The 24,708-nt window shown below is 33.6% G+C and overlaps 6 protein-coding genes across 7 annotated transcripts; 3 read left to right on the plus strand and 3 right to left on the minus strand.

Annotated features, from left to right (window-relative positions):
* The first annotated feature begins 287 nt into the window (after nucleotides 1–287).
* On the plus strand, nucleotides 288–4,473 carry LOC106709578 (clathrin light chain). 2 transcript variants are annotated; one of them, XM_045678093.1, is made up of 6 exons: nucleotides 288–535; nucleotides 1,245–1,388; nucleotides 1,998–2,109; nucleotides 2,578–2,589; nucleotides 3,178–3,366; nucleotides 4,309–4,473. In XM_045678093.1, exons 1-6 carry the CDS (start codon nucleotides 373–375, stop codon nucleotides 4,313–4,315), a joined length of 627 nt encoding a protein of 208 aa, XP_045534049.1. In that variant the 5' UTR covers nucleotides 288–372; the 3' UTR covers nucleotides 4,316–4,473. The 2 variants fall into 2 exon arrangements, with proteins under 2 accessions (XP_045534049.1, XP_045534050.1); XM_045678094.1 differs by lacking the exon at nucleotides 2,578–2,589 and having other exon boundaries at nucleotides 4,309–4,470.
* An 805-nt stretch (nucleotides 4,474–5,278) lies between these two features.
* LOC106709591 (phosphatidylinositol N-acetylglucosaminyltransferase subunit A) lies at nucleotides 5,279–6,702 on the minus strand. The gene is made up of 2 exons (XM_014501417.2): nucleotides 6,665–6,702; nucleotides 5,279–6,577 (listed from the first exon to the last, which is right to left on the minus strand). Exons 1-2 carry the CDS (start codon nucleotides 6,671–6,673, stop codon nucleotides 5,279–5,281), a joined length of 1,308 nt encoding a protein of 435 aa, XP_014356903.2. The 5' UTR covers nucleotides 6,674–6,702.
* A 381-nt stretch (nucleotides 6,703–7,083) lies between these two features.
* Nucleotides 7,084–11,237, plus strand: LOC106709549 (alkylated DNA repair protein alkB homolog 8). Its single transcript, XM_045678096.1, has 8 exons — nucleotides 7,084–7,231; nucleotides 7,368–7,602; nucleotides 7,826–8,143; nucleotides 8,465–8,624; nucleotides 9,144–9,405; nucleotides 10,136–10,291; nucleotides 10,458–10,622; nucleotides 10,809–11,237. Exons 1-8 carry the CDS (start codon nucleotides 7,136–7,138, stop codon nucleotides 11,205–11,207), a joined length of 1,791 nt encoding a protein of 596 aa, XP_045534052.1. The 5' UTR covers nucleotides 7,084–7,135; the 3' UTR covers nucleotides 11,208–11,237.
* A 114-nt stretch (nucleotides 11,238–11,351) lies between these two features.
* LOC106709615 (TBC1 domain family member 19) lies at nucleotides 11,352–15,450 on the minus strand. Its single transcript, XM_045678067.1, has 11 exons — nucleotides 15,265–15,450; nucleotides 14,922–15,056; nucleotides 14,650–14,824; nucleotides 14,250–14,337; nucleotides 14,103–14,163; nucleotides 13,648–13,878; nucleotides 13,330–13,467; nucleotides 13,066–13,228; nucleotides 12,184–12,293; nucleotides 11,690–11,781; nucleotides 11,352–11,619 (listed from the first exon to the last, which is right to left on the minus strand). Exons 1-11 carry the CDS (start codon nucleotides 15,364–15,366, stop codon nucleotides 11,364–11,366), a joined length of 1,551 nt encoding a protein of 516 aa, XP_045534023.1. The 5' UTR covers nucleotides 15,367–15,450; the 3' UTR covers nucleotides 11,352–11,363.
* A 298-nt stretch (nucleotides 15,451–15,748) lies between these two features.
* Nucleotides 15,749–17,477, plus strand: LOC106709616 (protein yippee-like 5). The gene is made up of 3 exons (XM_014501466.2): nucleotides 15,749–15,934; nucleotides 16,823–16,982; nucleotides 17,292–17,477. Exons 1-3 carry the CDS (start codon nucleotides 15,817–15,819, stop codon nucleotides 17,377–17,379), a joined length of 366 nt encoding a protein of 121 aa, XP_014356952.1. The 5' UTR covers nucleotides 15,749–15,816; the 3' UTR covers nucleotides 17,380–17,477.
* A 2,479-nt stretch (nucleotides 17,478–19,956) lies between these two features.
* On the minus strand, nucleotides 19,957–24,390 carry LOC106709617 (tyrosine-protein phosphatase non-receptor type 11). The gene is made up of 2 exons (XM_014501467.2): nucleotides 24,055–24,390; nucleotides 19,957–22,354 (listed from the first exon to the last, which is right to left on the minus strand). Exon 2 carries the CDS (start codon nucleotides 22,252–22,254, stop codon nucleotides 20,371–20,373), a length of 1,884 nt encoding a protein of 627 aa, XP_014356953.2. The 5' UTR covers nucleotides 22,255–22,354; nucleotides 24,055–24,390; the 3' UTR covers nucleotides 19,957–20,370.
* Between the last annotated feature and the right edge of the window lie 318 nt (nucleotides 24,391–24,708).

Genomic DNA, 24,708 nt, shown 5'->3' on the forward strand with positions numbered 1-24,708 from the left:
AAATGACAGTGGCAATAAATTTTTGAGAAATGTCACGACCGTAGACAATTCGAACAAAGACTAGATGGTTGTTAGAGGCAACAATTTGCTTGCCTGCATGGCGAACAACTACTTTTGTAATAGCGATTTTAATAACGTACATACAATAATAACTGATTACATTTCGATTACTTTTAAATATTGTTTAGAAGAAAGTTATTCTTCTTAATGATTGAATGAAATTAAGATTTGTCATTTTGAATGACATTGTCATAAATTTTTCTTTCGCTATGGTCTATGTCTATGGTTTTAATTATTCCAGCGACATTTGTTTGACGTCAACGATTCTTTTTTCTGTGTAAAAGTATTTTATTTTTCAATTTATTGTTCGAAATGGATGACTTCGGTGACAATTTCGTTCAGCCAGAGGTAGACCCGGCAGCAGAGTTTCTCGCACGAGAACAAAATCAGCTGGCCGGCCTGGAAGACGAATTGGAAACTAGTGCTCCTCCCCCAATCGTTGCTCCAGCTTCAAATGGCTTTGAGGATTTTGTCGGTAAAATAAAATTTCCAGTCTATTGAATTACATTTATTCTAAGTAGTTTTGAAAGAAATTAATTTTTTTTTGAGTAATTATTGATACTTTTTATTATTTCATTTTTAAAAGATTGTTAATATTTATTAGATATTCCCCCTTTTATTATTTTCTGTAATATTATTGTTTTAATTTAAAATATTTATAAACGCTAGCAAAAATTCCTATTGCTCCTACGATTAATTTAGCAGTGATTAACTACTAAAGTAATATAATGCAGAATAGACTGTAATTAAGTAATTATGTAGTATATTATTTTGAATTATTGGCTATGTGCCTTTTTGATTTTTTTATTTTCTTCCATATAAATGTATGGCATGTATATGAGTATTGATTATTTTAAAGGAATCATAACATCCTCCCACTTTGCTAAAAATAAGGTAGAATAAAGAGAGTATGTTTCAATAAGACTACCCATTTCAAGAAGAGGGTAAATATATATTTTCATTCAAATTTCAAATGTCCTTCCTAAAAAATTACATAATGGGGAATCACTAGATTAGATATAGTTAGCCAGCAGTGACCATACTTTTGCCATTATGTTTATTTAAAAGAAATATCAATTTCCAAAAATTATACATCACCAAATTTTGCCTTGAATTCATTATTTTAACCTGATTGTCATACCAAATATCTATCAAGATACAATTTTATTTTAATTGGCTTACAGAAATTCCCAGTTCAGCAGTTTATGAATCTGAGGGTCTGATGGATGCTGAGCCGGCACCCACTACTGTGTTCAGACAGGAGAGAGAGGAGCCGGAGAAGATAAGAATATGGCGTGAGGAACAGAAAAAGAGACTTACTGAAAAAGGTTATATAATTACCAACCATATCTTTGAATGATTACTTAAATGTGACTTACTAAATATGTCTATAACTTATTCATCTATAGTATACTTTACCAAGATTTTAGTGAATAAAAAACAATCAATAACACTGTATAAAGTATAATTATATAAAAATAATGCACCATTGGCTGCAGAATTCCATGACTCAACAACAAATTATCATGGTTACAGAGAATATATTGTAACTCTAATTTTTGGGAAAATAGAATTAAAATGTTTTTGACCAGTATTTTGGTAATGAAAAAAAAAATGGCTGGATAATTTATATATTAAAAAAAAATAGTATCATAGACAGCATAGTAAGAATATCTAGAAATATTGAATGTGTTTTTGAATTTGTGGATGATAATTATCTTAAATATTTGTTAATTTTTTTTAATCTAGAATGATTGGAAGAGAATTTACATTATTTTACTTTTAGACTTTTGCTACATTCATATAATTTTTTAGCTTTTGAATGACTCATTTCTTATTGTTATGCATTTAACAAAATGACTCAATGATTTAACAATTGTATTGAGTCATTTGTTTCATACAATGTACATTTTTATAATAACTGTTCCATTTTTTAGATGAAGAAGAAGAAAGGAAAAAAGAGGAAATGTTAAAAATTGCAAAGAAAGAATTAGAAGACTGGTATAAGACGCATGAGGAACAAATTGCTAAAACCAAAGCTGCTAACAGGTAAAAGTTGTTGAACAGCGACCAAAACTTAATGTCTAGAATTTCTTGCCATATATACCTAATATTCTAGTAGAGATGTCAATTTTATATTGACTATAGTTTTGGTTTGGTAAGATGCGCAATATGCACATAATTATATTTTTGTATGATATAAATGGGTTTTTTTTATTTATTTAGATATATATAGTAATGAATACTGGGCACTGGTTATCTTCTTAATATGTCTGATTTAATAATATACTATTTGATTATTATATTATCCCTTTATTTTTAATTTATTTTAAATTTGAATTGGGTCAAGTGAAAATGCATGCAGCTTTTATGATGATTGGGAGATATAAAAATTTACGATTTCCTTTTTTTTATAAACACATTGTTTATATACTTTTTATATATTTATATTATTTAATGTTAGGTTAATTCTGGTTATAATTCTAATAATTACTATTTTCTTTTCAATGCTGTCAGGGAGTCTGCTAAGTGAGTATACAAAAAAGTAATTTCAATGTTTACTAATATTGGTGATTGATAACATTTTGGTATTCCTTCATGAGGGGTGATGACAGTTTTTTTAACAATGGGTTATAATGTATTTGTTAGTTATGTCTATGTTTTGAAATACTCTAATTTGGTGTCATTATACTCTATGGTTTCATCATATTCTTTGACACATTCTTCAGTAAAAAATATTACTATTACTTGTCTACTTTAGTTTATTGTTATTAATTCTTACAAAATGTGTAATTCCTTTACTTTATGATTTGTTTTTTAGACTTTAAAAAGCGATTAAGGTACACTTTATTACAACAATGTTGCACTAGAGTTGTAGACATGTCTTTTACGTTTGAGATTAGCAAAAAATGAGGGACTTCTATGACATATACCTCAAAGCACATACATGGTTACACTTGTAATATTTTATATCCAACATATTTTAATATAACTTTAATTTTAGATACAAAATTAAAATTATTTTACAAATAGATCTAAGATATGCTATGTAGAAGATCATAAGAAACATGTCCTTGCTGTATAGATCTTATTTTTTAATTTTACTTGCCGGTGTAGAAATGCTGAGCGAGCGCTGGCGCGGGGTTCCGAGGGTGGGTCAACGGAAGGTGGGGAGTGGGCGCGAGTGGCGGAGTTGTGTGACTTTGGGCCAAGGCGCGGCCGTGACGTGGCTCGTCTGCGCTCCATAGTGCTGCAGCTCAAGCAGGCCGGTGTCAGGCCTAACTACCCACCGCGCACCACCAAAGTGTAAGTACAAGTCCTTTCATACAAAATCACAGTGGAATTTAACTACTAGCTCAATATGAGACTTTATATTAACATACAGAGTAAATAAAGTAATCATCTGCTCATTATACGTCCCCACCGAGGGACTTGGAGTCTACCCCAAGTTAGGAGTGACTAGGCCATAGTCAACCACGCTGAAAAACACATTGGTACATTGCGGGATTCGAACCCAGGACCTGCAGATTGCAAGTCAAGTGCTTTACACCTGAGCCACCGACTCTAATGCATACAGAGTATAAATATTTGTTGTCACAATATTATGCAGTGTTATAAGAACAATACCTTTTAATTGTTTCTATGAGTTCTGGATATAATGTTGTTTATAATGGAGCTGAAAATTTGTCTAACTACTTACAGTATTGCGGATAACAATGACGAGGTAACAATTTCTTAGATGCATACAGTTGAAAGTAATCAAATATGTGTTATTTAGCTAAGCTAGATTAACATATACATTATTCTCCGGGAAAGACATTTATTTGATACATGGCTCTTGTAAATATATATCATGTATTTTTTTCCTAATTTTCCTTATGAATATCCCTCTTATTAATGCTACTTTCATAAGAACAGTATAGTCAATGACAAATTATTCTTAACATACCCCTTTATTATCATGCAAAACCTAGTAATGTTATGAATGTGCAAGTTTAGATGGATGTTTGTTAGAAGAAATCATCGGAACATCTCAACGGATATTGATTAAATTTGGTACAGATGTAGAACATAGCTTGGAAGAACTTAGGCTACTTGTGAAGTTTTTTTTTCGCTCCGAGCGGACGGACTCATAAGCGACAGCTAGTGCTAAATAAATTGTGAAAGTATATATGAAGTCTAAAAATTATAGTTACGCAAAAATCATTAAATTTTTTAAATTTGTAATATTTATTTTGTTTTTTACAGGGTTTAAACTGTTGGGACAATATGGATGGAGCACTGTTAGAAGCCTGAAATATTTGCACATATAAATATGTCAGTCGTCTCATTATTTGAAATTATATTAATTTAAAATGTGTTTATTGAAAAATGTTACAAGATGTGCTATTGGTTAACAAGTATTTATGCTAGCTAACAGATTTGTTAATTAGTAAATGAAAAATTATTATAAAGATGTATCATTCTATCATAGCATCGAAACATATAATATAAATCATTCCAAACTAATTTGTTTATTATTTATCTAGTTTAATTTATACTATGTTCCAATTTATAGAAATAAAGAATTTATATTCTAATAATGGCATCAAAAAAACGTTAAATGTTTTATGTTATATTTATCAGAAAATAAAAGCAAACTTTGTAGTTTCAAAAGACATCAAAACTTTCACTTGAAAATGCTAAATTCAAAAAATCCATCAATTTCCTGTTTTTTGCAAACTTTTTTGTTGTGTGAATTTTTTAAGAAGTTGACTTTTGTATGAAATTGTTCACATTGTTTTGTCTATTTCACCTTTACCTATATTAATGTAGCATGGTTAAAAAATATAGGTACACATCAGTATGTATTTGTCAATATATTAAAAAAACAATAAATTACCCTGTAAAAACTACACAAATTAAGATTACTTAACAATTATCACTTATTACAATTTTTTTTTTTTTTTTCATGTCTTGCATTCCCCAAATTAAAAATATATTTGTACAAAACCAGTCTCATATTAATGATGTATTCAAAAATATGTGCGCAAAAAAACTACAGAACATATTATGAAAAAAAAAAATGGGACCCATCTGCAAGCACTTCCTTTCGATTAAAATAATTTTTATCAAAATCGGACCACCAGGGGCGGAGATTCGCAGTGACAAACATAAAAAAAAATCAGTCGAATTGATAACCTCCTTCTTTTTGAAGTCGGCTAAAAATTAACTTCATTTATAACTTCAAATCTTTAGCAATGTCAATATGTTTCCTTTTATATATTCTTTCAGCTAATTGCAGTAATAAATACATTAAACTTATGACTAGTAAAAATGGCCAAACACCACTTGTCAAATAACTTCTTAACTGTTGACCCAATGGTTTATTTTTATTTAGTAAAATTTTATTATATACTATCTCAGTTCTACTTGCAATATCCATCCAATTGTACATTTTTCTTATCATTCTATTACATTCATATGGACATAGTATATGTCCCTTTTTTAAATCATTCATAGCTAATTCAATACCTTTAACAATACTATTAATATTTGGTTCGGTTAAGTAAATCATATTTTCAGGTAAGACTTCAGGTATACCTCCCACTTTAGTTGATACAACTTTTAATCCACATGATGCAGCTTCCACAATAGCCATACAATAAGCTTCAGTCAATGATGTATTGAGAAATATATCACCTTTGACCAATGTATCTCTGACTTCTGAATGTTTCAAACTACCCAACAATGTGACACAGTGTTGAAAGCCTTTTCTTTCTCTCACTTCTTGCAGTAGCCACATCTTTGGACCATCACCAGCAATTATAAACCTAAGTTTAGGATATCGAGGGCACATGTCAGCTATCACTGCAGCCATTAAGTCTACTCCTTTTCTATATACTAATCTAGATACAATGACTATTGTTATCACATTAGGATCTCTTTTACTCGGATCTGGGGTAAAGTTGTAAGCATCAACTGCATTAGGAATAACAGAAACTTTATGTGCTCTAACTTTTGCTCTTAGAACTGTATTCTCTTTCCCAGTATGTGACACACATATACAATGATCACACTCACACAGGCACATTTGTAAATATTTATTAGTTAGAACTGCTGAGGTGTCTGCAAAGCCAAATAGACTGTGATCAGTAAAAACCGTCTTCAAACCTAGCAACTTGCCTATAATTGAAATTTCATGTGCTAGAACACTGAAGGCTGAGTGACCATGAACAATTTCAATACATTCACGTATTAATATGTACCGTACTAAGGCTATATTACAAATCATGGTAGGCAAAACACATTGAGCGTAAAATACCTTTATAGGTAAGTAATACACTTTTAGGCCACCTGTTAGATATCTTACTCCGACTCTATCTCCGTAGCAATGAGTAATTACAACGACTTTATGTCCACGTTTTATCAAACATTGCGACAAATTGTAAATATGCTCTTCAACTCCTCCTGTATTCGGGTAGAAGAAATCTGAAGCCATGCAGATCACATGCCGCTTCTTATGATTTGCTGTTTCCTATTTGAACAAAAAGTTAGTTTAATGATAACTATAAGACTAATAAACAACAAGGATATTCGTAATCCTAAGTAATATTAATAATACCTTATTCATGTTAATGAATTGTTTTAATACTAAAATACCACTTTGTTTACACGAAAAAAATTATTTTGTTTTGACATTTGTTTTTTTAAACTGACAAATATTTGACTTTTGATGAGTCAATATTTTCATAAATTAGTTGGAACGACACACATTCTGATAAAAGCAATACAAAAGAAGTCATTTGCAAAAAACTCTGATAAATTGGTAGCCTTGAACAGATTGAAACTTATAACATCATCTTTAATACAGAAACATTATTATTTAACATCCATTGTTGGCAATTTACTCTTTGCTTGGAAAAAGCGACAAAATGTCAAAATCATATGTTTTGAAATTGACAAAAATTAAAAATATGTCATAACATGTGCATGTGGTATATATACCAGTATATATCATATACATATCATATCAGTATATGGTGATGCATGGTTTGAATGGATTATTATCAATAAAACGTTAACATCTTCAAAAATGAATGAAACTAAAAAAGTGCATAAGAAATGCAAAAGATATGCGGCAAGATTACAATCTTCAAAAGGTGTTATTTGTTGTGATAAGCCTGGAATTGTAAGTTTACTATTTATCTTACTTTAAACTATGAAACTATTGAGTTGATTTCATCATCGTTCAAAAAACTATAGATTTCAATGTTATGTTTCTACTAAAAGCAATCTATACTCCTAATAGTTTGTTATTTTTTCAGAATATTATTCTTTGCAATGTTGGCCAAGCAACTGGACTATTGAAAGATGACATACTAAATCTATTGAATACATTGCCATCAGTGAAACTAAAAAAGTTTATAGCTGAAAAGGGGGAGTCTTATTCATATTTGGTGTTTGATAGTGAAGCGTGTGCCTTAACTTTTTATCAAAATTACAATGGTAAAAAGTGCTTTAAAGACGACACATATTTGTATATGTGTTTTGTGGAAAATGGTAATAAAACGGTAATTTTATAGTGTAACTTTATTGTATTTTGATAAATCAGTTTTTGCATACAAAAAAACTTTTACATTGAATAGCAACTAAATTTATTTCATTTATTAATCAAAAATGTAACAATTATCTGTCACATAATTGATGAAATAATATTTAGTCTAATCTTACAGTTGTAGTAATTTAATGACAATGAAAAATTATTTTATTATAATTATTTTAGTGCCAAATACAGAAATTATATGTCCATACAAAGATCCAGAAGGCCTATGTATCATAGAGGAATTTATTAGTAAACAAGAAGAACAAAAATTAATAGAGGTTTTTGATTGGGAGAATGAAAAACCGAATTTGAAAAATCGTCAAGTGAGACATTTCGGTTATGAATTTCGTTATGGAAGCAATGATGTAGATTTAGATGCACCATTACCAAACAGAATACCAAAGGAGTGTAATATTTTCTGGACAAGATTAAAAAAATATAATATTAACTTGGAACCACCTGATCAACTCACTGTTAATAAATATATTCCAGGGCAAGGTAATTTTTAAATCATAATTAAACTTAAATAAAGCTTTATACAATTACTAGCTGTCGCCCGTGACTCCATCCGCGCGAAATTAAAATATTAACCTCATTAGTTCTTCCAAACTATGTTCTACATCTATGCCAAATTTCATCAAGATCTGTTGAACCGTTCTGGAGATACCTTCAAAGAAATATCCATCCATCCATCCATCCATCCATCTAAATGTTCGCATTTATAATATTAGTATTAACCAACATTTAGTAATATTTGTAAATATAAAAAAAAATATTACAGACTTACTGGACTGATCTGATTTCTAATACTCATTCAAGGTATTCCACTCCATGTGGACAGGCACAGTCCATTCGGCCCCACAATACTCTCCGTCTCGCTCGGATCCTCAGTAGTTATGGATTGGAGACATCACAGTGGTTTGAATGTACCCATGGTTATTCCATCAAGGTCTATGCTTATAATGCAAGGAGAAGCGAGGTAGGAAATTTTCTTTACTTCCTTGATACAAGATGTTTGAGTATTTAACATATTTAGTGCCCAATTTTCTTTCATATGAAAAAATAGAGGCTACAAATAATATAAAGAATTTAATCACTTGAAAAGCTCATTATACATCCCCGCGGGGCTCGGAGCCTACCCTAAAGGGGTGACTAGGCCATAGTCAACCACGCTGGCCAAGTGCGGGTTGACTTCACACATATTTTTGAATTTCTTAGATATGTATAGGTTACGAAATTTTCCTTCACCGTAAGAACGTCGGATAAATATACATATGTAAATCTAAACTCGAAAAACACATTGGTACATGTTGGGATTCGAACCCAGGACCTGCAGATTGCAAGTCTAGTGTTTAAACTCTAAGCTACAGACGCTCTACAATTACAATTTGCTTTATATTAGTTCTATATTCCTTATATTTTATACGTTTATTATGATTTTCATTGAATATTCTAATAAATCTATTTTAAGAGTAACTTATATTGTTTCATATAATAGGTATGACTGGCAACACGGCATACAGCCTCGAACCTGGGACCCGATCATTGATCACCGTACCCTTGAGGATGGACAGCATGTTAAAGTGGTTACAAGTGAGACTATAAACAGGGAGATGAGGATATCTTTAACTTTCCGATGGACAAGGCGGGGTAATTGTGATTGCATATACAAGACCCTCTGTGATACTGCGGACAAAATGTCTACAAGTGATTTGGATGATATTGTTGCTTCTAATCTGGAGGAATTACATGTACACCAGGTATCTATACATAATTATACAAAATATTGTAGTAATTGTGTCCAAGTCCCATCGTATCGTCATCAACTTTGTATCAATATTTGTACAGCGCCACCTATCGGGAGTAAAGTACATCAAAAATCTCACACTAATATTGACGTAATTGTTTTTTTTTCTCTTTATTTTTATAGGGACTTTGGTTCTTATGGACATGTCAGTCCCATAGAAAACAACTTACAATATAATTACAAATACATATACAAGAAAATAACAACAAAAAAAACAAATAATGATAACAAGAGAAAGAATTTACAATTTTATAAGGTCGAACACCATGCTGTGGACTCCGTCTGCTAGGTCCGACAATGGTTGGGCTAAAGCATACAGAAGTCCACCAACATTGAGTAATTGACGATGACGATACGAAGGCTCTTGTCGCTAATATTTGTGCTAGGTCCACTGTTCCTTTAACCAAGTATTGCTGTGCTATTCAATAAATCGTTAAAAAAATTATAAATTACTAGCTTTTACCCGCGACTCCGTCCGTGCGGAATCAAAAATAGAAAACGGGGTAAAAATTATTCTATGTCCTTTTCCTGGTTCTAAGCTACCTGCCCACCAATTTTCAGTCAAATCGATTCAGCCGTTCTTGAGTTATAAATAGTGTAACTAACACGACTTTCTTTTATATATATAGATTTCTTTCAATCTACAAAGTGTAAAATGAGTGATTAGAGTGTGGTGTGTGTAGGTATACGAGCAGATATCACGTCACTTCAGCAGCACGCGGCACCAGGCGTGGCCGCAGGTGGTGAGGTTTGTGCGGGACACGCCCCCCGGCGCAGTGCTGCTCGACCTCGGCGCCGGCAACGGAAAGAACATCCTCAAACGTACTGATATACTGCAGGTAATCTCACACTATCTATTGCAGTGTTAACAACCCTCCGATCTAGAACCATACATTAGGCTGTCTTCACAATTCTCCCGTAAAGCAACGGCTAATTCAATTTTTTAGGTAAATCGTGCAACTTGCAAATTATCGAGAGTCCATTGCAATATTTTTTTTTATTTAGATAGCAGGTGAACGTAGTAGTGGCTTGTTGAATGAGTGCAAGAGCTACATAGGTGAAGTGCCGGCGGCCGATTGTGTCAGATTAGACTTGCTCTATGCGGGGATCAGGGACGGGAGCGCTGACGTCATCATTTGTATTGCGGTCATACATCACTTCAGTAGTCAGGTTAGCTTATAAAGAGGAAGTTAAAACACACCATTAGAAACATTTGCTGTCTCAAATTGTCCTGGAAAAAAATCTCCTTTAATGTGTTCAAAGTACTTAGTAATATTTTGAAACATCCGGCTCGAGGGACCAAATGTTTGATTCAATAGACATGACGTTGTTTATACAATTTTTCTTGTATTTCAGTCTAGACGAATCCAAGCAGTTGCAACGATAGCTCGACTACTGCGTTCGGGAGGTCGCGCTCTTATCACCGTCTGGGCTAAAGATCAGACAAAGTCGAATTATCTGTGCAAAAAGAAAGAAAATGTTTTACACAATAATAGCACAGTCGAAGTGGCCGGCATTAATCTTCCTGTGCACGAGAATAGAACTCAGTTTCAACATAAAGATTTACTTGTGCCTTGGAAATTAAGAGGGGTAAAAGAAGATAAACTAGCAGATAAACCAGAGAGCACGCTGTTAAGGTTCTATCACGTGTTTGAAGAAGGCGAATTAGAGCAATTGTGTGTCTCGTCCGATTTAATTGTGGAAAAAAGTTTTTATGACGAAGGAAATTGGTGCGTCGTGTGTAAAAAAGCATAGACTTTTAACATATTATTGTCTTTTAATTAATAAACATATAGTTTCTGTTATGTAAAATAAAATATGACGTAACAAATTAAAAGTAAAAATAATATAAAATATACCGATTTTATTTTAAACCAATAAGAAAAGTGTAACAATTTTTTATCGGATATTCTAAGGTTTCATTAGCGCCAGTTGTAACAACGGAACTATTGATATTGTGGACAAATCTGCTAACACGGCGTCCACATTTTGAATCGTGTTTACTTGAAATATATTCTCTTTTCTGAAACTCAAAATGGCGACCGCAAGCAGTGGCAGAATATCCAAAGAATCGTAGCCCAAAATGGCGTCCCATAAAAACAGCAGCTGATCCGGGGGAAGATGTCCACTAAAGGCTCGCATTAACCATTTGAATACAACTCTTACTCTAAAAATAAATTTATTATAAATATACATTTGATTATTAATCATTTTACACCTATTTTTACTCTACTTACGGATGGATGTTAATATTTTTGAAATGTATCCAAAGTAAAGGTTCGTTTGCTTCCAATAACCTTTCATATAATAAACAAAGTGATACGATGCCCTGAAATCAATATAATTAAGTAAAGGAACAAACTAAATTCAGCCTCTAAAATGCAAGAAATTATATTATTTGTTAATTTCATCAGATCGCATGCCTATGGCAGCTACTGCGAACTTCGTTAATTTATCATCGGACTGGACTAAACAAATTGATAGCAAATCAGATTCAAATATGACAGTAATTGACGTTTCTTTTTCGACTTTTAATTTTTTAATTCAATAAGGCATTGGATATCGGTGTCCTTCAGCCTTCTTGACTGTTTATAACTGTTGCCTATGATTAGTGCGATTTAAAATTCGATTACATCTATCGATTATAAACATTGAATAAAATGGGAATAGATGTTAATTTCTGTTGTATTACGAGAGGACAGTTAGTTCATACTAGTATAAAATGTATGACCTGCGGGTGTGTGGAGATGTTGTGCAGACGATGCCAGTATCGGATGTAGAAGGCGCGGAAGGTGTGGTACAGCTGGACCGGCTCATCGTACAAATAGCAGAACGGAGTCGCTGCTCCCCGCACACGACAAGGAAAAATTTACACTATCGTAAATTTAAAATGTCACATTTTTAAACGAATGTGCTTGTATATTTGTTTTTTTTTTTATATTATACGGTGACAAACAAGCAAGCGGCCACCTGAATATTCCGAAATGTCGAAGCGACCGCTGTCCTTAGACATCCGCATTTGCAGATGCGTTGCCTACCTTTAATCGGCGGAGTAGGGGACACACGGAAAGAGAATATTTCCCCTTCCTCTTAATAATTACATTATTGTTTAATAGAGAGAAGGCAATATTATACAACGCCCTACGCGTACAATATAACAACGCCTTCAGGGCACTGTTGGGGCTGCCGCGCCACTGCAGTGCGTCGGGGATGTTTGCAGAGGCGCGGGTTAATGGTTTCGCCGCGATTCGGCGCAAGCACATTGCCTCCCTGATGGAGCGGGTGCGCGGCAGCCGTAACACTATCCTGGAGGTGTTTGCGAGTCGCGTGGATAGCCCATTGTGGAAGCACTGGGTTAATGCCCATGTGCTGATATAAAATATATTGTATGTACAAGTTATTGTTTTAGATATAAGTTATTACTAACATAGTTTTTAAGTAAAACACTGTACTAACAATTAATGGATGTTTATCTGAAATAAATAAATTATTATTATTATTATTATTATTAATATTGTAATACAAGTGACATCGTTATAACAAATTGCTTTCAACAGTGTTAACTGTGTATACATAAATAAATCATTGTTTGCCATTTTCCAAACAAACTCACCGTACATAGAGAAGCCATGGAATGGTATAATTCCACTGGGCGGGAAGACGGTGGTGTTGTCGGGCGAGGTCTGCTTGCCCTTGATGGTGACCGTGAGGGCGCTGCCCACGCAGCCCTTCAGCTGCTGCAAGATCTCACCGTCGCGTGAAAAGCAAAGCATCACCTGATAATTAATACGAGATTTTATTAAAACTTATTAGTTCGTATGCTTAGATTCGAATTATTTTAATCCGTTGTTGAAAGGTGAGAAGTATATAAAAAAACCTGGTAAAGCAGATCTTCGAACACAAAATACTGGTCATCGTTAGAAGCTGTGAGCTGCACATCCTTGAATATTAGCTTGTCTATCATGAGGTCCACCTCCAGCACGCTCTTCTTTAGTTGATTAAAATTCGCCGTTTGCTAAAGCAAATAGGTAATATAAATAGTGTTAAACATTTTCAGTTGCAGGAAAGAAGAAATAACGGAATGACATGGTTTTGGTAGGATCCCGAACTCTTTCCGTCCGGCAAAATAAACGCTTTTCCAAAAGATAAAAGATTTTTTTAAACTTCTGCCTTTGAAGTCGTTTATCATTCTTACGTGTGGCGTGATTTCAACGCCCAACACTTGTGCCCAGAGGCCGGCCCGGAGACAGTGCGGGCTGCCGCGTTTAAGAAACTCCTGCGCGACGGGCGCGTAACGCAGCGCTGACACGCGCGCCCCCAGCGCCGCGCGCTCCGCCCCCAGCGCGCCGCCGCCCACCTCGCACCGCGACTCCGGGTTAGCGCCCAGCAGCGGCTCCCCGCTCGCCCACTCGGGGTACTCTTTGCGCTACGTCAAACGTTTCATTTTTATACTAATGGCAAATTAACAAACTCCAATGTCGATTTATTCTTCAATTGTAGCCTTCAAAAGTGATAAAAAACGTAGCACAAGTGGCAGCAACAGTTACAATTAGAAGCCGACTGCATCGGGGAGTACCCGGTTCCTGGGCAGCCGCCAAGCTGGTGTCACTCGCGTGTCTTGTGAAAAGTACGTAATTTTAGCTAAGTTACCAACTGATCCAAATTTTTCACTTGCAGTGGTAGATGCGCGAACTCCCACTTCGGCTCATCTCTGTAATAATAGCAAAAGGTTCTATGAGTACCAGAATTGATGTAGTGTGCGTAACATTGTGTTTCATTCTTTTTTTTTTAACTTACTCTCTTGTAAACGGTACGTAACCGGACAGCGTTAACAGAACTTCTAAAAAATCCTTTGGTGCGTACACGGGTCTGTACTTCGAAAGATCTGTCAAAAGTAATTTAAAACTGTTCAACAATTTAATTCAGCTTCTTTAAGATTTAATCTTTGCTTTGAATATTAGTGCTATAGTATGCAGATTGTATTGCAGATGTCTATGGGCATTGGATGTCTAAAAAGCGAAGCAATCGCTTGCTTTGCTTTTTAGGCGTATCCAGGTGGCCGATTCCTCGTTTGCCAATTTATGATATAAAAAAAAAAACACTATACAAGCCTCAATCAATGTAGAGGACTTCATTTGACTGGAAATCTCTACTTATCCTGATTGAGGGTGTATATACGATCTTTAAATATTCTTACCCAAACTATATGTGCTAAGTTCGTTCCATTTCTCAGCAAATTCATCTTGTTCGCTCTGGGGTCGCAGCTTAGCTAACGAAGTTTCTAAGTCCGAACACATAGAATTCAATGATTTATGTATTCTTTTTTCCCACTGAGAACTAGCTTTCGACAAACATGTCAGGGGGTCTAATTTCTATAAAATATTAGGGAGATAAATTTCTATTGTGAAAAAACATTTTCACATATATCAACAAAAACATTGAAATAATGTTAATTTTGTAAAAACTTACATTATTTTTACTTTGAGTTCGTACCCAGTGATAAACTGTATTTCTTAGTTTTGTGTCTAAACCTTTTTGTTTCATGGCCTCTTGAAGGCTTTGTTTAAAATCTTCTTTTTTTACGTTCGGAGAAGAAACTAATTTCTGTAGATTAAAAGAAAATAAACAATAGGCAGTTATTTTATGTAAGTGGAAGGAATTTTTGCTGTAAAATTGAAGTATCGAAAGAACTGGTTGCAAAAGCGTATTAGTTGTGAGCGCCAGTAGTAGTAAGTAGAAGAAGAAGAACTTGAAGAAGTTGGAAGGCTACCCGGTTAAATACGTTAATTATTATAAACGACATTACGTTTACCTGTATGTCGCTGTAGAATGATTTATAAATGGATAGATTTTTTATTTCTTCTGCTAATTTTAGAGCTGTGCTATGAATAGCATCTTCTTTGATGCCTTCCATTTTTATGAATTTACAAATTTAATTTATATTTACTAAACCAAATCAACCAATAAGTAAAACACAGTTCAATGAAGTGTTAAGACATCGTTGCCAAGCAATCAAAACAATATTATCACTGAGAGTAAATTATTTCGAATAGGACAAGAATAATTTAAAATAACTTATTATGTGTCTATACCAAAATAGACGTGATAGGAAAAAGTTCCTAAAAATAACAGGAAACGCAGGAATATGCGTATTAATTAAAGTAGGAAATTGAAACTTCCCATTTACATTTTTTTTGTTGGCAACACCAGTGCGACAGGCAACAATGTGAGAAAGTGAGAATTGAAAAACCAAAGTAAGTGATCATTACCTGTTACCTGTCATTGACTTTTCATCAGTTGTGTTTTGCTGCCACTTGCTTTGTCTGTTGTCAATTGTCATTCAGTGTTTTGAAAACAAAGAAAAATGGGAAAAATTTTCCTTCACCATATTGGTGGGACTCGCTTATTTTCATGTGCCACTTGCGACGTGAATCTCACCAATCGTGCGGAGTTAATCAGCACCAGATTTACTGGAGCAACAGGTTTGTTCGTTTTTCATTCAATAACAACATATTTTATAACAACAACAATTAAATTATCAATCAATAATTTAATCATTAGTCAGGAATATTTATATATTTTTGGACCTGAAATTTCCAAAGTGGGAGAAATCATTTTTAATGCTGAATAACTGAGATAAAACCAACACTAAACATTCAAATCAATTACCAATGAAAATTTTTACCCAGCTATGTACATTGTGTAAAAAAGTAATGTTTATATGGAAGGTTATCAGTGGGTTGATGCACTGCTGAGGGAAAGGGATTTTTGAATGACTGTTTTTACATTTTTAACATTACTGAAATGTATACAAACTGTACTTGGGGTAGGCTCCGAGCCCCTCGGTGGGGATGTATAATGAACTGATGATGATGATACAAACTGTCCTTTATTTTGTGTAAATCAAACCATTTTCAAGCATTAATATCAATATTTTATATAAATTTAATTATTCTTGGTAAAAATAATTGCTTAGCAGACTATTTTACTTATTTTACATTTTTAAAGGCTATTTTTGGAGCAAACACATCACAGTCTTCCATTTCAAAAGTGAAATAAAAAAAAATACTGTAGACTTTCACAAAGCCAGAAAATTTGCTAGACCATAGATCTTCTGATTTGTTTGCCTGAGAGCCATAGAACACAGTAATTGCCGTAGCATTGGCAACACTGATGAGTAAAGCCATTTCTATGGTTAGTGTAAAAATTGCAGACATCCTAACAGCCAAAAAATATTTTTTGCGTTTTGAATTTCTATGAATATTTTACGAAGATTTTTGCTGCTAATATGTCTTATAAATAAAATAGGGAGGTTTGTTTTCTACAGAATTAAAAAACTTTCTGTACCAAAAAATTTCATACCATTACAGGAAGAGCATTTCTGTTTCACAAAGTAGTGAACCTAGTATACTCAGAGGTCCAGGACCGCGTGATGCTGACTGGGCGGCACATGGTGCGCGATGTCTCCTGCAAGAACTGCTCCAACAAGCTCGGCTGGGTCTACGAATTTGCTACTGAAGAAAACCAACGGTATCTAATATCTTCTATTTGTATAATTTTTTTCACAAGGTCAATTCAATTGGAAGATGACATGTCATTGATAGTTGACTTGTCAGCTAGTCCGCGATTATTATTGTGTAGAAAATGAACCAATGAACAACCAATGAACTGTCATCTTAAAAAGGTGTTAAAATATAATTTTCATTTTTGAATGTTTTCAATATGCAATTTTCAACGTATACAATTTGACAGGGCAAATTACAGAAGGCATACACAATTAACCAATGATAATAGCACCACAAAAGTTTTTATAGTCAAACTGCTGTTTTCTTGCTACAGATACAAGGAGGGCCGCGTTATATTGGAGCGGGCACTGGTGACTGAAAGTGATGGTATTGAAGAAATTCAAGTGAACAATGATGATTGATACTGTAGCAATTATATTGCAGAAAATATTGTTTTTCACTATGAATTCTCACATTATTAATGATAATTGGCAACAAAAAGCAATATCTGATAAAAATATTTTTTTTTATTTATGTATTTGAAAAATGAATATAGTGAAAAAATATTTAGAGCTTAAATTAAATTAATTTTGAGACAAAATCATTTATCTATCAATAAAAATCATAGCACTAATATTTGGTATTTTAACCCTGGTTTAAAATGTTTAAATGTAATAAAAAGAGTAGTCTGTAACAATTTTTCTAATGACAAGAGTTTTAATCCACTGACATCTACTAGACAGGTTATAGCTGTGGTATTTTGTGCCTAATTGATTTCCGCCATATTGGCTCTGATTGTAGCAGTTGTTAGCAGTGTTGTAAACTAGAACTATTTATAGATAAAATTAGCCAATAGTAACTGTAACTGGTGCTTTTAAGTCAGAACGAAGCAAAAGCCTCATATAAAAGCATGATGATTGATCAAAAGTTGAACTGTCAAAGAGTTATAGGGTAGGATAAAATATACTATCATTATAATGATTTTTTAATATGCATCTGAATTTATATTGCTTATACAAATTCGAAGGAATTCTAACAACGTAAGGTTCGTAAAAATGTTCCAGTTAAATACACATTTGCAATATCACATTTTATTTATTATTATAACACAACATATATCTTTTGCAGATAACATAATTTTCATTTGTGTTTCCTATGCTTTACATAAGCAGTTCTGATTTACAAATTTAAAGATAAATATAAATAAAATGCCAACACAAAATAGTATAGGACGGATCGAGTAGTGGAATTTTGAATATTCAACAATATATTATTTGTTCAAAATTTAGCACCATGATAAAGTGATACTGTAATTTTACAATATTTCTAAAAGAACCTGCACATCATGTTACATTACATATTACATTATTTTGTAAGGGTTCATTTAAAATGTACGCAGATGAATAAATATATAATTATTGTCTGTCAGATAAAACTAAATGTTAATATTTGCACATACCTTATGTTGTACATTTAAAATTAATAAAACTAATAAAAAATTGCACTTGAAATATTTTGAACAGCATACAAAATATTCATGTATAAAAGGAGCGTTTAGAGATTTCTTTAACTGTGGGTTCTCCTTTGTATTTATAAATATTGTCATCCCTCACATACTCGTTGAAAAAAAAAACTTGAGAGGTGTCAAGGGACACCCAGATGGAACGAAGTTCCTTTCAATTAATTAGTGAAGGAACCAATGTTTATTCTATGCATAAAAAACTTAAGTCTTCACAAGAAGTAAATTTTATTTCTATGAATTTTCGTTATATATTGTCACGTCGTTGCCATGGTGATATAGCAAAAAGTGTCGTGACAACTTTTCGTAAGAATTTTTTCCGTCTAGCCCCCTTTCACAACGCGCGATAAGGAACTTCGTTCCAACAGAGACAACAATATGTGTTCATACAAATGTCAACGTCAAAACCCACTATAATAATTCCACTACTTGATGCCAATCCCTTCTCCCGGCGCATTTATCTTATCTCTACACGACTGACCTCTATATATGGACAGGCTATAAACCATAATATTTTGTGCCTATTCGATTTTCGCCATTTTACCGTTGATGGTTGCTGTTCGCAGCGGTGGTTAGCAATCGAACTAATAATAGACAATGAATTTACTATCAGGAATATCAACAGGCACATTTATGTTGGAACGATGCAAAAGCTATCATTCCAAGCAAAGACCTATCCATTTATAGAGATCAGTGCTCTGCACTCTGAACTGAAAATATACTTCATAAAAATATCGCACCAACATCTGGCGGGCCATGGGCCAATTTATATACAAAAAAGCACCTCATTACATTTCATTGTTTAAAATATACAAAAAAAATAATTCAAAAACTGAAAATTGTTGCATCAATAGCAAAGTCAATACATAAAAAAAAAATAAGAAAAATAGCTTACGTAAAATATGTGATGTGTTTGTTATTAATATGAATGCAATTAAAAATCAAGATCACTAAGTAGTAAACAATCGGAATAGAATTTAATTATATTCTCTCTTTAACGTTTTATTATCTCAATTACTAGTCAATAAATTTGTAAAATAAAAAATATACTCTTTCTAATTCAAAATCGAATTCGAGATCACATTGAAGCCAATCTCCTGGCTTCTTATAGTACACATTAAAGCAAACATTTTGAAACATTATCAGGTCTCAGTTTTGTAATCATTTTAATATAACAGTTAAACAATTTTTTGATATAGTATCTTTTTAAACATAGTTAAACCTACTAGTGATGTGTATTAAGATCTTTTAAATTGATTTTCTGAAGTTAAAAGCGACTAATGTAAGTAAGCAGCAGTAAGTATGAAATTTTACATCTCTTTCTGTTATTTAAAGTTACTTAATAAGGATATGTCCAAAGTTATCTATAAATAAATAAAAAAAATCAGAAACATGTTCTGTTTATGATAAATATGTACATAACAAATTTTAACTGTGAATTTCCAGTCGGAATTCCTTAAAAAAATCTGTTCATCATTCTGTTTCAAATAAAGATATTTTGTAGTGTTTTCGCAATCGAAAGCCACAATAAGGGTTAGTTTATTTCAAGTAACAATAAAAAAGTCATCCGATAATTGTGTTTTTAAAAAATTAAACTGAAAACTTTTTCGCATTATATCTCCTATATAAATCAGTTCTAGGACGTGTAAATAGCGGGGAAGTTGCGTTCTAACTTGAATTTAATATCTAACATTGAATCCTTGAAACGATATTGAAAGTGCTATAGCTAAGAAGTACTTTTATGCAAAGACGGAAATTGATCGCTTAAGGAATATGTATTAGAAATTAGTTGTGAATGTATACGTGAACGGACTATAATTTTAAAATCTAGGAATCCCTACATTCCCGACAGATAAAGCTTTCGATAAGAATGATTTCGCCTTTCTGACACGATTCATAAAAAAGGTACGGGCTGTGATCGCAGCCTAGGAGAGTCCTTTTTGGTTTCGGGACAGGTAAAGAACCGTTGCCTTTCCGTCTCTATGAACTCCAGGACCGCCATATATATGAATTTGTATTGGGCCTCGTTTTGCACCATACCGGAGCGCTGGTCCCTCACCATCTGTACGGTGCGGTGTATGTCTATTTCACAGTCGTACCCCTCTTTCCTAACCTGGTCCAGGATCATATCGATGACGATGAAGGTGCCGGTGCGGCCGATGCCTGCGGAGCAATGCACGCACACCACGGCCTGAAGTGGCGCGTCCGGCCCTGTCATTATCTGCTGCAGACGGTGGTTCACGTCTAAAAGGATATTCAGCACCCGCCCGGGCTCCGAGGGGACGCCATGGTCCGGCCAAGCCGTGAAATGGAAATGGTAGATCGTTCGTTTTTTATCGCTTTCGTCTTTTTTCGTCACGATGAAACGTCTCAAAGTGTAGTCTGGAGTCGAAGATTCTGATTCATTAAAAATAGTATATTTCTTAAAGACTTCTGTCTTATTTAGATCCGGCCAGTACCGTTCACATTTAACTTTGCCGCGTTCGATTTCCTTTGTCGTCATTATTATGATGCGGACGTCCTCCTGCCAAATCATAGACCAGAATTGGTAGATTGTGGTTGACAGGCAGCCTTGTGTAGCGATGTAAAGTTTGTTGTAAACGTGCTCGACGGCTCCATTTTCCGTCGCGAGTCCACTTTTTGGAATGGTCGTGTTAACATAATTAGGATTCGGTCGAAGAACGAACGATGGAATTATTTTGCGGATACCGTTCTCTTGACTTTTTATCGTTTCTTTCGGCTTTTCTTCTGTGATGATGACACTGGTATGATGTGGCGATGTCTTGTCCTTATGTTTGGAATAGGCTTCGCGCGAAAAGTGAGTCTCGAAGCTTCCGTTGGAGTCGGAGTCGGTGCTCTCGCATCGGATGTAGTTGGCGTTGATGTAATCCGCACCAGGCGGGGCGTCGGGTGGTATATCGCGTAAAATGACGCGCGTGTGATCGAACGGTATAATGTTTTTGTATCTGTTCTTTCTAATGTTTTCTGGTTTTGAACCTTCCATTCTATCGAACAATTGCAAGTTTTCCATCATCTGTAATGTTTCAAATTCTTCCCAGAAACCCTGTTTGTACGCCATGCTCTCGATAGGACCCTCATTTTCTTTTTGTAGTTGTTTGACACGAGTTTGAAGGTGTCTAGCTTGTATTCGAGTAGCATTAAAAGGTTGAATGAGTCGTAATACTTCGCCTGTGGTTTCGACCATTGGATAATTGCGGTAGTGCTCTATTAAACTTACGAGATCATCGAACTGTTCACCTCCGCCGACGTCATATTTATTGTTCTTTCTCCTTATAATAACGTGCGTGACGCGATCTCGCGTTCGCACAGACAACACGAAGTCTCCGGGCTGTCTCTGAGACTCTCTGACAAGGAAGGATCCATTTTTGCCGTTCTCTAACATCATTCTCTCTGCTTCTTTTGCCGTCAATTGGCCATGGTACCAACGCTCGGTGGTTGGATCTGCACAGTTCAGAGGGATTTTTAACCTGATAATGTTACCGTTTTTTTCACGCAACTGTCCTTGATTGTCCATGTAGTGCTGGACAAGTTCCGATAAAGTAGCGAATTTTTCTCCACCGTAAAGATCTAGAAACTCACCATTATTCTGTATTTTTATGTGCGTTACCTCGTTACCCCTTCGCACAGAGAGTGTAAAGTCTCCCTTGTTGCTCATGCTAGGTCTCGCAAGGAAGAAGCCGTCCTGCCCGACGTCCATTAGCAGTTTCTCTGCATCTACTCCGTTCAGGGACGGGTGGAACCATCGTCTTGTTATCATCTTATATTTATAAAAAGCACCAAATGTACACTTACATAAACTACTAATTCAACATTAATAACTTTGTTCCTTTTTTCTTCAATGCATTTTCTCCTATCATCTGGAAAGGAGAATCATATTATAAATAGTATATGATGAAAAATATGCATGTAAATAACATGCAACTAAAAAATGCAACGAATAGTAAAATTCACAGAGTGAAAATTTATCACACAAAAACTTGTCTTAACTTTCAGCTTATGAGTTAGAACAGAAAAAAAATTATTTTGATAAATATTAGTAACATTGGGCGGTAAAATTCGAATGTTTAGATGGATGGATGTTTGTTTGATGGTATCTACGAAACGGGTCAACGGATCTTGATTTAATTTGGCAAATATGTCGAACATAGTCTGGAAGAACACATAGGCTACTTTTAACGTTTGTTTTTAATTCCGCGCTGTCGGAGTCGCGGGCGACAGCTAGTTATGTAATACATGAAGAGAAAACTGGTCTTTTTTTTAAGAAAGAAATATCTAGCAAATTAGGAAAATAAAAAAGGCTAAAGATCTGAAATGCTGTATATGTTTCAAATTCAATTAGTTTAGCTAATTAAACATTTAAAAAGGTTGATGTTCTTAACAATGATTGAAAATAAGCAATACAACATAGCGAGACAATGCCAGGTAGGTGAGGAGTCAAAGGACTATATTCTATAAGCCATCAAATGCGAGCCACTCATGGACAGTTGACCAGTACCACTTTATATATATATATTTTTATATACCCTTTACCTTTCTTAGATTCAGTCAATCAAAAACCACAAATGTCTACAGTGCAGAACTATGCTCAACAAACTCTAAAACCCTAGGAAAATGTTCTTACACAATCAAGCCATTTTTCCCCCGTGATAAAGACTTGCCTAAACTGTTCTATTTTTAGTTTATCAATTAGAAATGATAATTTCACACTGTAAAGAAAAAAATACTAAACATAACCATTGTTTATGTTTGCCGGACAGACCACAGTTTATTTTATTATTTTTTGTAAGTTCTTACATTGTAGCCTTCTGTGGCTTTAACAGTTTGAATGTTTTTAGAATCATTCCATTTATCTTTCCCGGAGTATAATTTCCTTACGAGTCACTCGAACATGCTTGTCATACAAGATTTTTAACATCATCTTTCTAATATATTATTAGTATTCTGTTCGTCTAGTTGAGGGAAATTGGACTTGACTCAATATTTACACCACTTGTTATTAATAATATATTGTTTTATTCACTCTATCATACTGCCTCAACTTACCAACATTTGCCACACTTTTCCTTTACTCTATATTTATCTTAATATACTAAAGTGTTTATTTCTGTATTTCATTCCATATGCAATAATGATTTAATTCATCACTTTATCATTAGTCAATTTTGTAATTTTTATTTATGATCGGTTAAATTTTAATGATCTTCGGAATATGTTTTAATTTTATTGTTTGATTTAAAATCGATAATTCATTTTTATATGTTTACTGTTTGAATTGTCTAAGATAAACAATTTTATATTACGGAAATATGTCAAAAATTAGTGCAAAAGAATTTAAAATTATGCCTAAACTCTGCATTTACCTAATATTAAAATATATGTGGTTGAAAATGATCGTATATATCGCCATGGCGCGTAATAATAGTATTATGACAAATGTACACACGGTCATCTACTACAGACATACTTATGCATAAGTTACTACACAAAGGTATAACTTTAAATTCAGTATTTAACAATTACAAAGTTCCAAATTTTAATTTTATTAATATTCTCTTACCTCCTAAAGGCACTGGAGCAGCGTGCAAATCGCTAAATTCCTTAAAATACGAATTATAGCGATCGTACTGTTGTTGCTAAGCTGACTTTAGACTTTTTTGTTATACTGTTGTATTCAAGGGCGTATACACTAGTTTAGCGATGCACAATTACTTCAATTAATTTGCAGCAATATCAATAGATATCTATAGGCATGTTACTGGGGGTAACTAAAATGATAAAAAAACTTATGAATAAATGCCAAAAAAATATTTCGTTCCCTCGGTTGCCTAAAGAAATGACACAACTTTTTCCGTTTTTTTTTTCCCCAATCTCCAACTTCACTATGTCTAAAATGACAGACGTCAGACGTTGACATTTCGGCAGAAGACATATATCAAAGAGTATGTATATATGAGAAATTGTAATTGCTGTTGCCAATACAAGAATAGTAATCCATTTTTCTGGCCAGGCTAATAAATCTTAAAATTCTACGCGAAAAACATTTACAGAAATACAATTTTAATGTATTTCTATTGCGACGAGTAATTACATATTTTCTAAAGAATGTAAAACACCTCTTCTTATAGGTCTTGTATCAAGCTTGGTATGTAAACTAGGCAATATGTTTAAAAGACTGGTTACAAATAAATTAATATATAATGCGATAGAATAA

The sequence above is a fragment of the Papilio machaon genome, chromosome 5 (assembly GCF_912999745.1).
Source record: "Papilio machaon chromosome 5, ilPapMach1.1, whole genome shotgun sequence".
Lineage (NCBI taxonomy): Eukaryota > Metazoa > Arthropoda > Insecta > Lepidoptera > Papilionidae > Papilio > Papilio machaon.